The 13,795-nt window shown below is 40.5% G+C and overlaps 1 protein-coding gene across 1 annotated transcript in view; it reads left to right on the plus strand.

Annotated features, from left to right (window-relative positions):
- cped1 (cadherin-like and PC-esterase domain containing 1) overlaps positions 1-13,795 on the plus strand; it is a 28,367-nt gene that overhangs the window by 3,417 nt on the left and 11,155 nt on the right. Inside the window, exons 3-15 of the mRNA XM_084710741.1 lie at positions 2,836-3,028; positions 5,523-5,617; positions 5,711-5,795; positions 6,064-6,133; positions 6,212-6,359; positions 6,475-6,608; positions 7,294-7,366; positions 9,047-9,204; positions 10,407-10,515; positions 12,079-12,191; positions 12,279-12,343; positions 12,439-12,625; positions 12,696-12,864. Coding sequence (XP_084566867.1) covers positions 2,836-3,028; positions 5,523-5,617; positions 5,711-5,795; positions 6,064-6,133; positions 6,212-6,359; positions 6,475-6,608; positions 7,294-7,366; positions 9,047-9,204; positions 10,407-10,515; positions 12,079-12,191; positions 12,279-12,343; positions 12,439-12,625; positions 12,696-12,864 — 1,599 coding nt within the window. The remainder of the gene's footprint in view (positions 1-2,835; positions 3,029-5,522; positions 5,618-5,710; positions 5,796-6,063; positions 6,134-6,211; positions 6,360-6,474; positions 6,609-7,293; positions 7,367-9,046; positions 9,205-10,406; positions 10,516-12,078; positions 12,192-12,278; positions 12,344-12,438; positions 12,626-12,695; positions 12,865-13,795) is intronic.

The following is a 13,795-nucleotide window of genomic DNA, read 5'->3' on the forward strand; positions in this document are numbered from 1 at the left end:
TGTCCATATCTCGTCTGTCGTCTTTTTGTAGTTCAGAGTGAACATGAGGAGACACTGAGACGTGGAGACGTGTCTCCGGCAGCAGTTTGACTTCTGCAGCATGTCAATGTTCACATACATTTTTAAATTAAGAGCTCAGGTTGGATTAGATTTGAATGCGTCTTCTCTTCCTCCCACTGTGCAAAATGAGTCCAGCATGTCTCTGATACGAGAGCTGCCATCTTGTTCTGGTGATGTCATTTGGAGACAAAGTCTGTACAGGAGTGATCAGGGGTGGCGCCATAGTATGAAGGCCCCGCCCTCACAGCTGACTGACTCAATGGTGAGCAGAGCTCAGCTGTCAATCATTTTTAGATGTGTTTATTTGAGTAATTGAGATTAATTGATGATAGTTTCAGTCCTGATCAGATCGACTGAAATGACAGAAACCATCTTTAGGAAAGATTTATTGACGTGTCCTTTGATGTCTTCGTTTGGTCCTGTCTGCTAACGTAGAGGGGGTGGGGTTCGTTACGTTTTAGCTAATCGCTCAAAGAAGGGTTGTGTCTTTGTCTCATTTCGTCTTTTTATGATCTTTGTGTGTTTGTCTCACAGTTGAGTCTGAACACACCTGACAGGTGAACACACAGTGACAGCAGGTCAGACAGCTGATGGTTAAACCAGATCAGAGTGTTTTCACAGCTGCTGCAGTGAAACTGGTTTCACTCTGATATTTAACAGGATCAGCAGCTCTGAGTCTCCTGCTGCTTCTGGACTGAACCATCAGACTGAACCATCAGACTGGACCATCAGACTGAACCATCAGACTGAACCATCAGACTGAACCATCAGACTGAACCGTCAAACTGAACCATCAGACTGAACCATCAGACTGGACTGAACCATCAGACTGAACCATCAGACTGAACCATCAGACTGAACCATCAGACTGAACCGTCAAACTGAACCATCAGACTGAACCATCAGACTGAACCATCAGACTGAACCATCAGACTGAACCATCAGACTGAACCATCAGACTGAACCATCAGACTGAACCGTCAAACTGAACCATCAGACTGAACCATCAGACTGGACTGAACCATCAGACTGGACTGGACCATCAGACTGATGTTGTACCTGATATAAACGGTTTGAATCAGCTGATGGACGTGTTTCTCTCAGTGTGACGTCACATTAATTCAGTCAGCTGACAGCTGACTGTTTTCAGAACGTTCATGTGATCAGAGTGTCATGTGATGATGATGATGATGATGATGATGGTGACTCGGTTCATCAGTCTGTGGTATGAGAGCTCGTTAGTGTCTCTGTTTGTGGACACAAAGTTCAGCTTCAGTGTCCTCAGTTAATGCTGAGAACCACAGATACTGAGGAGTTTTACTGCAGTATCACTGTGAGGTACTTTGATATTTTACTGCAGTATGACTGTGAGGTACTTTGATATTTTACTGCAGTATCAGTGTGAGGTACTTTGATATTTTACTGCAGTATCACTGTGAGGTACTTTGATATAAATACTTTGGTATTTGATTTATTTGAACATTAAAAAAAAATCAAATCTGTAGAAACAAACAGTAAATCATGATCAGACTCTTGATGCTCGTCCAGCCTCTAATCTATACTGATCCATCAATAATCAATTTATTACTTAAATCTATTGATCAACATCACAGTTACACTGCTGTACTTCATACCTGATCAATGTCACCATTTATTTACACACACTGACATCACAGCGTTGAGAGACAGACAGAGACGGGAGCGGTCCATGTTCAGTCAGGACGTGTTGACCTGAGATCTTCCTGCTGTCTGAGACTTCAGTCCTCCTTCAAACCCTCATTCTGACTCTTTAACACGTCATTTGTGTCTGAAGACGAAGAACAGAAGAAGAGGACAGGACGTCTCACAGCCAACAACAACAGGCTGCTGCTTCTTCTTCTGTGGTGTCAAACAAACACTGATCCTCTCTTCTGTTCCTGGTCCTTAAACACACGGTTTAGTTTGAGACTCTCAAAGCATCAAAAACTCAAATTTAATCTTCATCATGTTTTGTTTTTACACTTTTTCATTAGGAAGCTAATGTTAGCTGGCTAACAGCTAACAATGAAAATAAACTCATCAATAAAAAAACAATCAAAAATTATTTCAAACCAAACTGACCTACTGTTTCTGCTGATGTCCTTCACCATAATCTTATAATCTTTAATTTTATAATTTAACTGTTAACTTGATTCAAGACACTTGGCCACGAAAACTTACATCAGACAACGTTTTTACCACGTTTCATGTGTAATACAGCTGTTTATTCTCAAAAATATGACTGAAGAGGACAGAAAAGAAAAAGAACCAGTGTACAGTTTTAATAAATAATAATAAATGTGACAGAACTTTAAAATAAATAAATAATAATAAATGTGACGGACTGGACCTTTAACAGCTCAGACTGTAGTTACAGGAGACGCTTGTCACTGAATCCCTCAGGATTTATATTTAGTTCATGTTATCTGAAACACACACACACACACACACACACACACACACACACACACACACACACACACACACACACTCTGTCAGCCTGCAGTTTGATATCAGGAGATTAAAATGATTCATTGCTGTAAATAAACTGAACATAAACACTTTGATTATCTTTGTTGATGTTTGTGTTTCTGCTCACTGACGTCAGCAGATTATTAAAATATAATCAGCTGATTATTTCATCAGAAAACAGTTGAAATCAAATCTCTTCAAAGTAAAAGTCTTGCTGCTTTGTGCTAAGCTAGGCTAACTGTTTACACATTAACCTGAGTGGTATTTGTTCCTGTGTCTCCTCAGGCACAGGTATGGTCGGCTCCGCCCCCACCTCTTCCTGCTCGTCGTCGTCGTCGCAGTGCGGTGGTTCTGACGGGTCGTCACCTGGTCTCTGACACTGAGGTCCAGCTGTACCTCAGAGTCCTCCAACAGCTGGACTACAACGTCCACGTGTCCCGATACGCAGAGACCAGCAGCTTCCTGCGAAGTAACCATGGTAACAACAGTACACTGTTACACCTGAGGGGGGCGCTGCAGGTCAGAGGTCAGCAGGACAAATTATTGTATATAACATGATGTAAGAGTGACGTTCACTGACCTCAGAGCAGCTGGTCATAATGTGCAGAAGAGCTGTGGTGATGATGCCTTCAGGTGCTGCTGGAAATATGAAAATACCTGAAGTGGACAGAAGTGATAAACTGAAGATATACAAAATATATAAATGTAAAAACACAGATATACATAAATACATATCTGATCAACAGTGATCAGTGTGATAATAATCAAATAGATCATAACTTTTTATGAAACAAATAAAAAATGCACAGACTGATGTTTATTCAGACTGTCTGTATTTAGAACCTGAAGATCTTTGAATGTTCTTCATGTTCTCACAGACGTTTGATTCACGTCACAAACATGTTTATTAAGTTTGTTTTACTTTCTAATGATCAGCAGCCACAGGAAATACTTTACTGTGTGTGTGTGTGTGTGTGTGTGTGTGTGAGTGTGTGTGTGTGTGTGTGTGTGTGTGTGTGTGTGTGTGTGAGTGTGTCTGTGTGTGTGTGAGTGTGTGTGTGTGTGTGTGTGTGTGTGTGTGTGTGTGTGTGAGTGTGTCTGTGTGTGTGTGTGTGTGTGAGTGTGTGTGTGTGTGAGTGTGTGTGTGTGTGTGTGTGTGTGTGTTCTGGGTGGAGACTTCCTGTTGGACCACAGCAGCTGCAGGTCAAACCTTCACTGAGTCACAACAACAAACTGTTCAGCGTCTTTTCCTCCAGTTTTAATCTTAAATGTTTAATGATGTTTTCTCATATTTGTACTTTTTTAAAAAATCCTGCAGCTCTGTACGGAACCATCAGGTTCTGTCTGGGTTCTGATGGTTTTAGAACATCGAACATCTCAAACAGCAAAACTTTCTTTCATACATGAATCAAATCAGAAAGTTCTAACATGTTTACAAATAAAGAGTTTAAATATAAATATAAGACAAGAAAACAGGTGTGTGAGATGACTGACACCTGTTACTGCCTGTAAACAGAAGGGGGCGGGGCCTGATGGTTCTACCAGCAGGTGAAGAAGAAGAAAGAGTTTTTATGACGTCATAAATCAGACTGAGAGCAGCTGCTGTCCTACAGTCAGAGACACAGACAGAGAGGACACAGACAGGGACACAGACAGAGAGGACACAGACAGAGACACAGACAGAGACACAGACAGAGACACACAGACAGAGACACAGACAGAGACACAGACAGAGACACAGACAGAGACACACAGACAGAGACACAGACAGAGACACAGACAGAGACACAGACAGAGACACACAGACAGAGACACAGACAGAGACACACAGACAGAGACACAGACAGAGACACAGACAGAGACACAGACAGAGAGGAGGACACAGACTAACAGCTGTTTGAAATGAACTAAAACACTGAATGAGACTAAACTCATTAAATTTGTCAACAGGTTTAAATAAAGTTAATAAAAGTTTATAAATAAAGTCTGTTTGTAGCAACTAGATGTGAAACAAAAAAGTTAATTACAGAAGGACACATTGAGCAATCAGAGCTCAGCGTGGAGACACTCGACAAACTGGTGTCTTACTGGTGTGTTCTGGTGTCTTACTGGTGTGTTCTGGTGTCTTACTGGTGTGTGTTTGCAGTCTGTGTGTTATTGTTGTAGAAATTTTGTCCTGAAGCCTCAGAGACCAAAAACAGTCGGAGCTTTGGCCAAAAAATACAAAACGCACAGCAGAACATTTCCTGTTAACCAACAATCACTTCCACATGTTTCTGTCTCTGAGAGTCTCCATGTTTGGACAGATGGCGTCCTCTTCCTCCTCCTCCTCCTCCTCCTCCTCTTCCTCCTCTTCCTCCTCCTCCTCCTCCTCCTCCTCCTCCTCCTCCTCCTCCTCTTCCTCCTCCTCCTCCTCCTCCTCCTCCTCCTCCTCCTCCTCCTCTTCCTCCTCCTCTTTGTCTCTGTCTCTCCTCTGTTCTTTATTTCTTTCTCCAGTTTCTCTCTACATGAAATAAACATGAGATAAAGTTAATGAAACATTTGAACATTGAGAGTTCAGTTTGTAAAAAGATAAAATAATAAAATCCTTAAAGTGAGAAAAAGAAAAGTTTTCTGCCAGGATCAATTTTCTAAGTTAGTTTTATTTCCATCTGTGAAAAAAGGTGAAAATGAAGTTTCATTTTAAGATTCTTCTCATCTGTTTCCAGACGTATTTCTGCGGGGAAAACAACTAGCTTAGCTTAGCATAGAGACTGGAAATATGAACAACTAGCTTAGCTTAGCATAGAGACTGGAAATATGAACAACTAGCTTAGCTTAGCATAGAGACTGGAAACAGGGACAACAACTAGTTTAGCTTCCGTGGTTACAGGTGTGACTTCCTGTCTGTGTCTCCGTGGTTACAGGTGTGACTTCCTGTCTGTCTCCATGGTTACAGGTGTGATTTCCTGTCTGTGTCTCCATGGTTACAGGTGTGAGTGGGTGGAACCTGTTGGTGTGTCTAAGTAGTTCAGAGAGAAGCTGTCTGAGGAGAATCTCCTTCTCTCACCTGCAGCGTCATCAGATGGTGAGACTCACCTGTATGACTTTTCCAGCCAATCACAGCTTGACTGACAGTCACATGGTGGTAGTGAACTCACCTGTGTCTCTGTGTCCTCAGGTGAACTTGCTGCCGGAGCTGATGGAGGCTTTCTCTGATGCAGGTGGAGGTCTGTGTCACTTCTACTCTCACTCACACCTGACAGGTGAGTCTGGAAAGGAAACGTTCCACCAGGACGTTCATGTGTCTTTGTAAATAAAGTTTATCTCATAGGCGTCGGCAGACAGTTGTCTTTGTCAGTAAAGTTTTATTAACTTTTTTTATATATAAATTTTAATTTAAAAGCGTCAGCCGGCAGACGTCTTTGTAAGTAAAGTTTAATTTGAAGATGTTGGCAAATAAAGTTTAAATTGAAGTCTTTATAAATAAAGTTTATTTTGTCTCATGTTCTTGCTTCTGTTTCTCCGTCTAAGGATCTGAATTACCCACGATGCTGTACTCTTGTGGATCGGCCGATCGGAAGCTGCAGGTTCCTGAGGACAGGTGAGTTTCAGTCTGATCAGCTGATCACAGCCACACCTGTCCTCCTCAGAGTGTGTTCACCTTCTTCTTCTTTCTCAGTCTCTCACCTTTCGGAGCCCCGCCTCCTGCTCTGGTTACCATGGTGAATGTCTACGTCCTGGTAACATCAGTGAACCCGCTGACTTCGTTCCTGCATGACATCAGCGTGGTGACGACCAATCAGGAGCAGGGGGGGCGGGCCACGAAGGTAAAACTCCTCCGTTTGTTCTTCTTCTTGGAGAAATGTTTGAATTGTTTAATTAAATTTTAAAAAGAGCGAACTGAGCCTTTAACTGTTTAACCCTTCGTTCTCCTCCTCTCAGCTCAGGAGCTTCCTGCTGCAGCAGCTGGGACCAAACAACTCCCATGATGCTCTGGGGCAGGTGAAGAAGGTGATAGGCGACGTGCTGCAGGCTGCTGTGATGTCGACAGATCAGAAGCAACAAACTCTGCACAGGTAACGACACACCTGAGCTCAGCATCCAATCACAGGACAGAAGCTGCGGGTGACTGTTTGAGGTGTTAACTGTCACAGTTGTTTTCATATTTTAGTTTTTTAAAGATATCTTGAATATATTTTTTATTTATTATAACCTGTCTCATGTAGCTCTTTTAAGGTGGTATTGTGTGTTTTAAGGTGGTATGATGGAGCCTGTAGAGACTCACTCAGTTATTTTAACTCAAGTTTTTAATTTTTTCTTCAAACAGCTCCACACTCAGGAAGTGTTGACTGAATTTCAAAGTAAAACTTCAGAAATGTTTCTGTTTATAATCTGTTATTTCTTTGAGACATTTGTGTGGACTTTTACTTTGGCGGGACAAAGCTTCCTCATCCTGTGGTGTTGAAGACAAACTTTAATTAAGTTGAGTTTTTTTCTTTGGTTTAACTTGGATGATGTCACAGTTGTTTCTTCCTTGTTGTAGTCCATCAGCTCAGGTCTGTAGGCTGCAGCTCCACCTGCTGGTCACAGAGGAAACATCACCTTTTCAAAATAATCTTTATTTAAAAACACGTTTCCGTTTTATGGGTGAATTAATCTTGTGCAGAAGAAACATTTCTCATTCATTAATGAACTCAAAATAAATCTGATTATTGATTGATTGATTGATTGATTGATTACTGATCACTGTGTGTGTTTCAGGTGTGTGTTGTGTTACCAGCTGCTGACCTTCACTCTGCTCTTCAGAGGCTCCATCACACCCGTCATCGTCAAGGTAACACACACACACACACACACACACACACACACGCTCCTCATCATTGTGTTTCCATCTCACTTCGTTATTGGATGTTCAGGTTTCATTAGAGATTGATAAAGTTATTGATCGTCAGTTCCTGTCTGTGATCGGTCCAGCTTTTATAATCAGAGTGAGACATCGTTGAGACATCGACAGGAGACAATCTTTGGTTCAGAAAGTAAATATGACCTCAGACTGTTCCTTCAAAATAAAGTGTGACACACAGTTTCCTGTCAGAGATGATTGATCTCTGATTATTATTTATTATTCTTTATATTATTTCAGTTGCGGTTTGTTTCTGATCATCTTGTTTGTTTTTGTTGTACATATATATTTAGTTTGTTTTGTCTTATTTAAACAGTTCACCCCAAAATCAACAGCTGTTTATCATCTGGATCAGTCGTTCCCAAACACTGGATCGTGACCCACAGGTGTGTCACAGGAGACTTTATTGGGGACGAGCAGTGAAATTTAAGATTACTATCGGCAGTAATATTTTTGAATTCTGCCTAAATGCACTTATTTTATCTCAGTTATAAAGCTGGCTAAAATGTCCTACACTCAGTAGATTTTTGAGTTTTGAATCTCAAACTCTGAAGTTATTAAAGACAAAGGAAAAGTTTGTGGAGGTTTATTTTTCCTCTTCAGATAAAACTGAATCTTGTTGAATATTAGAAATAAAAATGTGACTAACTTTTAAAATATGTTTTGTGTTTCTAAAGTTTGAAGTTTTTTCTACAGAAGAAAAGTAAATATCTTAATTACAGCGATTGATTTTTCTCAACTTTTTGTTTTCTTGATGAGATGTTATTTCTCTTTTATCACGAACGTGTCCAGATAATATGAGGTGCAGAAACGACAGTGAAAATGTTTAGGAAAGTCAATTTATACACAGATTAACTCTCCTAGGATTTATTGATGAGGTCTGATGGTTTGTCATTTTTATAAAGTTTGACCCAGAAATAAATGATGTGATGATGTGATGTGGACGAGAAATATGGAGTCTGGATTTTGTGGTGAACTGTCCCTTTAATAAGTGAAAAAGATGAGAGAAATGTTCCATGTAGCTGAAATAATCCTCCTGTGTGTCCTCAGAGGGGTCACGACCCACAGGTTGGACAACAGTGAGTCAGCTTCATCGGTTTAATGATGTAAACATTAAAAACACACAGGGACACCTGTCCTCAGGTCTTTTATTGTGAAAACACGTCTCTCAGAAGCCTCTTTGTCGTCTGATGAAGATGAAGATGAAGGTGTAATTTTGTGAGTCAGTGATGTGAAGCAGCAGAATGAAGAATCTGATCTGTGATCAGTGAAGCACATCAGCAGCTGCTTTGATACGAGTCAGGTGATCAGCAGATTTTCACAGTAAGAGCTCTGAAAGTTTGGAATATATGTGTATATATTTTTATATGGAGAGACATGAAGCGTCCGATCAGCTGATTATTAGAGAATAAATATTAGAATATTGATCATCATCAGTATGATTATCATCTTTGTCAGAATCAGAAAAAAACTGAATATTGTGTTCATAATGTCTTCACTGAGAGACAGAGACGTTTTTCATCTTCAGACGATGTGACACTGAACGTCCAGCAGAGGTCAGCGTGTCCTCAGCAGCTCCTCTCTGATTGGTCGTTCATCTGTCCTCTGCAGGTGGAAACAGACCTGACGTTTTCTTCTCTGAGCGTCGACACGTTTGACAGACAGATCACCAGAGACCTTGTCCTGGAGGACACACTGCACTTCCTGTTGTCCTCAGAGACACACCTGTCCTCCTCAGAGACAGCGAGCAGACAGGTGAGACAACTCAACAACAACCTAAACTGATCCATTTAATGAAGAAATAAATCAGTTCTCAGATCAGTCTCTGTTTGTTGAAAGAGAATTAAACTGATCAATAAATTAATTATGATAATAAATGATTGATTTATAATAAATCTTTGTTCTGGATAAAACAACTTTTTCTCATTTGTTTCAAGAAAATTTGATTTTAAAACTTTAGAAAATCAAATCAGGATTTCTGCAGTTTTTTACTTTTTTATTATCATCGATAAATATTAAGTGTGTGTGTGTGTGTGTGTGTGTGTGTGTGTGTGTGTGTGTACTGTATGTATAAATACTGTATATATGAAAAAACTGGGTCATATTGAAGTTTTACAGACTTCATTTGCGCAGAAGAAACTAAAAACCTTTTGTGAGTTTAAAATATAAGAAATATAAAAGGATTAAATAAAACTGTCAATACAAATGTAAGTAAAAAATAATAGTCAAAGTCTGAGCTTGAAAATTGATTGATTGATTGATTGATTGATTGATTGATTGATTGATTGATATATTTCTATTTCAAACATGAAGTAAATGAACCTTAAAATAAAAAAATCTAAATTATGTTAAAAAAAAATAACAAAATGAAAACGAGGAAGAGAAAACACATGAAACAAATTCTCAGGAGAAAAAAGAAGTTTACTCTCATTTATTCATTTATTCACAAACACAAAAATACTTTTATTACTAATCAGATCAATCTGTCCTCTTCAAAACGTCTGAGAGGAAAAAGAGAAGAAACAAATTCTGATCTAAACTGTTTTCTCTCGAATATTTTATTTCTACTGACATCACTGATGGATATTTACTAGATTACTTTGTTTACTTGATTACTTTGTTTGCTGTGAGTCGTTGTTCATTTGAGGAAACAGGAGAGAGAAAAGTTTTGCAGCTGAATCTTGTTTGTTTTGTTTGTTTTCATGGTTTCTCTGTTGTTGTGATTGTGTTTCCAGCCACCAGGGGGCGCAGTGAGCCGCTGCTCTGTGTTTAACATCAGCTTTTGTTTTGTTTCACCTGATTTGAGTCACAAACTAAAGTTTAATTCAGACAAACAAGATGAGCTCAGTTTGTTTTTCAATGAATCTTTGTCTTCATCTGATCAAACACTTTAAATCTGTTTGTTTGTTTGTTTGTTTGTTTGTTTATAATAATTCCTGTTTACTCTCATGATGTATTTCTGTTTCTCTGTTCAGTATGGTGGCTGTAGAGGGACACACGGTGTCTGTCTGTCGGAGCACGAGTTTCTTCTTCTGCTTCAGTTTCAGAGACGGATGAAGTCGCCTTCAGCTTTTACTTTGGTAACAACACCAGGCTTTTATTGTGAAAAACTATTTATTTTGGCTCTGCAGTAAAGCAGCGAGTTCATGAGTCGTCATCACGATTAGATGTTTTTTACATGTTTAAACATGTTTGTCTGCTTCTCTACAGAAGCTTCATTTGTCTGCAGCTCAGCTGGTGTCCACACGTCCCTGAGGACATTTGAGACTGAAGACAGACTTTAACTTGTTTAATTTATTTTCTTTCTCTGAAGGTTTAAAGTCTGTGATCTCCTGATCTGCTCTCTGAGTTTCAAACTGCACTTTTACTCAAATCATAGTTAGTTTGAACTTTTTTCCTCTTTGTGTCATCAGACAGAAAGAAACTGCAGATCAATATTTGAAGCTTGATGTGTCCTGCACATGAAGGACTTGTTATAACTGCTAATAAAAGTGTCATTTGTCAGTTATGTTGAGTTTCCTGACAGGAAGTTTAGGACGGAGGTGATTTGTCTCCTGAGTCACTGCTAATCAGACAGCTAGCTGCACCGCTAACTGAGCTACACATCACAGCAGACAGCAGTTAGCATACTTTAGCAACTAGTAAACTAGCTAACCGCTACCTGTCCATCAGCTGACTCACTCACCTTGGTACCGTACTCACGGTCACAGCATCATTAAGCTAACGACAAGCACTCAACACATTACTTCCTGCACTTCAAAATAAAAGCATGCACAGTCTCTGTCAACTTTAGATCATCAACAGCAGGAAATATTTTTTTCACTAATTTTCTGTAATTAATGTAAGCAGCATATTTTAACATTTTCTTTAACTGTTTTTAAACTAAACAACATAAATCATGTTATTTAATAACTTTTAACTTTCAAATGAACAATTCACAACAGTCCTCTGTTGTCTAATAACATCTTTATGACAGGTCCTAAATGATGAATAACAGCCTGCTCACTCTAAATCATCACTTATTACATCTTCATTCACCAAACTCAATCAATAATTTGACACTAAATATTAATTTTAAAATGCATCTTATTGTTCCTCCAGAGGCGGTGATCAAACCTGTGTCCATAGCAACAGACCTTAGATTGCTGTAACGGACCAATCACAATTGAGTATTTAACAAAGCTGTGTAATAAAACAGTTTAATGTCATGTTAAAACATAAAGCTAAACAGTTTCTTTAGCTTGATCATTAGGCTGCTATAACATGTTTATGACATGTTATAGCATAACAGTATAGTTGTTATAACAAAGACATTTCAAACCATGTCAACTTTGTTTTAAAATTAACCAAATGACACTTAATGACAACATTCATAGACTCCTTCATGTTCATGACAGGTGACATGACATGGTTATAACAGTGTTATAACAGTGACAGTCTTATGTCCACCCCTTCAGATACTTTCTGTGTAGTTTAGATAAAACAGGCGGATCATGAAAGTTGATGATTGATGAGTTTTATTGGAGTTTGATTGAATAAAGTTTTCAGATGATGAAACCGTCTCTGGTTGTGGACGAGTGTCACCAGCAGATTGTTTTTCTCTCTCTGTCTCTCTGTCTCTCTGTCTCTCTGTCTCTCTGTAGCTGTCTCCCAGCTCGTCTTCGTCCTCCTCATCCTCCTCGTCTCCTCTCAGCGTCTCCGATCTTCTGATCAGAATCAGTCGATTCTACGAGCTGCACGGAAACAACAGCTGCAGGTCAATAATCTGTCAATAATCAGAACAAATAATTAATACGACATCCAGAACTGACTGACTGACAACAGTTTGTCATGTTCCCTACAGAACGGATGGAGAACTGACCAATCAGGAGCCAGGAGCTCTGTCATCCTCACAGGAGGGAGCTGAAGGTGAGTTGGGTTTAACTGGTTTTCACTGGGTTCAACTGGTTTCAGCTGGTCATAAGTGGTTGTAACTGGGTTTTAACTGGTGTTATATCCTCCAGGTGTGTGTGTGGACCCCCACCTCAGACAGATCTACACTGACCCCGCCCTCACTCTGACTCCGCCCTTCAGCCCCGCAGTGAAGGAATATCGAGCCGAGGTCGCCTTCGACACGGTGACGATCCGCATCCGACCGGAGCCTGTCAGCTCAGCCTGTAAGGTCCACCTGGACGAGCACCGTGGGCCCAGGTGAGTCCACCTGACCTGTGACCTCGCTGATTATTGATTATTGATTACTGATGAGTATTTCCTGCCTCAGGACCGCGAACTACCCTCTGGGCCTCGGCGACAGCAGGATCAGCATCCTGGTGACGGACGACTCTCAGCCGGAGCCCGTCGTCATGACGATCTACACCCTCCACGTGTACCGCGAGAGTCGGCCCAGTCTGCCCATGTTCGGGGACCATGTGATGTGCGGCTTTGTGCAGGTAGGTCAGCTGGTTTTCTATTGGCTGCTGGGCTGTGGGTGGAGCAAGGAGTTATAAATCCTCACTATGAGGTTAAAAAAAGTAGAAAAACAACATCTTGTTGTTTGTAGCTTTTATTCTTTGTTTGATTTGATGTTTTCTTCTGTTTGTTTGCTCGGAGAAACATATGGAAGTCATTTAAAGGACATTACACCAAATATTTCACTAAGCTGCTCTGTGTTAACACACCGACTGCTGGAGGACATGAGCCGCAACCAAGCAGCTCAACTCTGCTAGAGGACGTCTCCGAGACATTTTTGTGTCACATTAAAGAAGCTCTGATGGTCAGAGTGTGTGTGAGGACTGAACCGTGTGTGTGTCTGCAGGTTTCAGCTGTGTGTTGTTACACACTCATGTGCTCAAACACATTTGCAGCTCATTTCCTTTAAATTCCTCACAGCCACTTTAAAAACACGACGACCTGAATGTTTGCAGAGGAGATGAGAGTCAAACATGTCCTGAACTGATCTGATCAGGGACCATGAGCCGCTGTACCTCTGTGTGTGTGTGTGTGTGTGTGTGTGTGTGTGTGTGTGAGAGACATTTTTCTGCTCCATGTTTCATTTGGTTTGTATGAACTCCTAGTTTTCTGGCTGTGATTCTGTGAAACAAACAGACCAGAGACAGCTGTTTGTCTGTGTGTCCTCCTCACCTGTCCTCTGGTCTACCTGTGGACCTCCGTCAGTCTCAGGTAGACGAACAGAGCAGGTGGGGTCAGATGATGACGGGGCCCCTGGAGAACAGAGGCTCTTTGATGCAGGTTGGTGTTGAGTCTTTGAAGATGAATGAAGCTGCTGTCAGTTATATTAATGTTTAATGATGCTCTGCTCTGTGAGGACAAATAACCACCCTGAGAGACAATCCTGTCTTCTGATTGGCTGGAGGACGTCCA

The sequence above is a fragment of the Lutjanus erythropterus genome, chromosome 22 (genome assembly GCF_056507025.1).
Source record: "Lutjanus erythropterus isolate fLutEry1 chromosome 22, fLutEry1.hap2, whole genome shotgun sequence".
NCBI lineage: Eukaryota > Metazoa > Chordata > Actinopteri > Lutjaniformes > Lutjanidae > Lutjanus > Lutjanus erythropterus.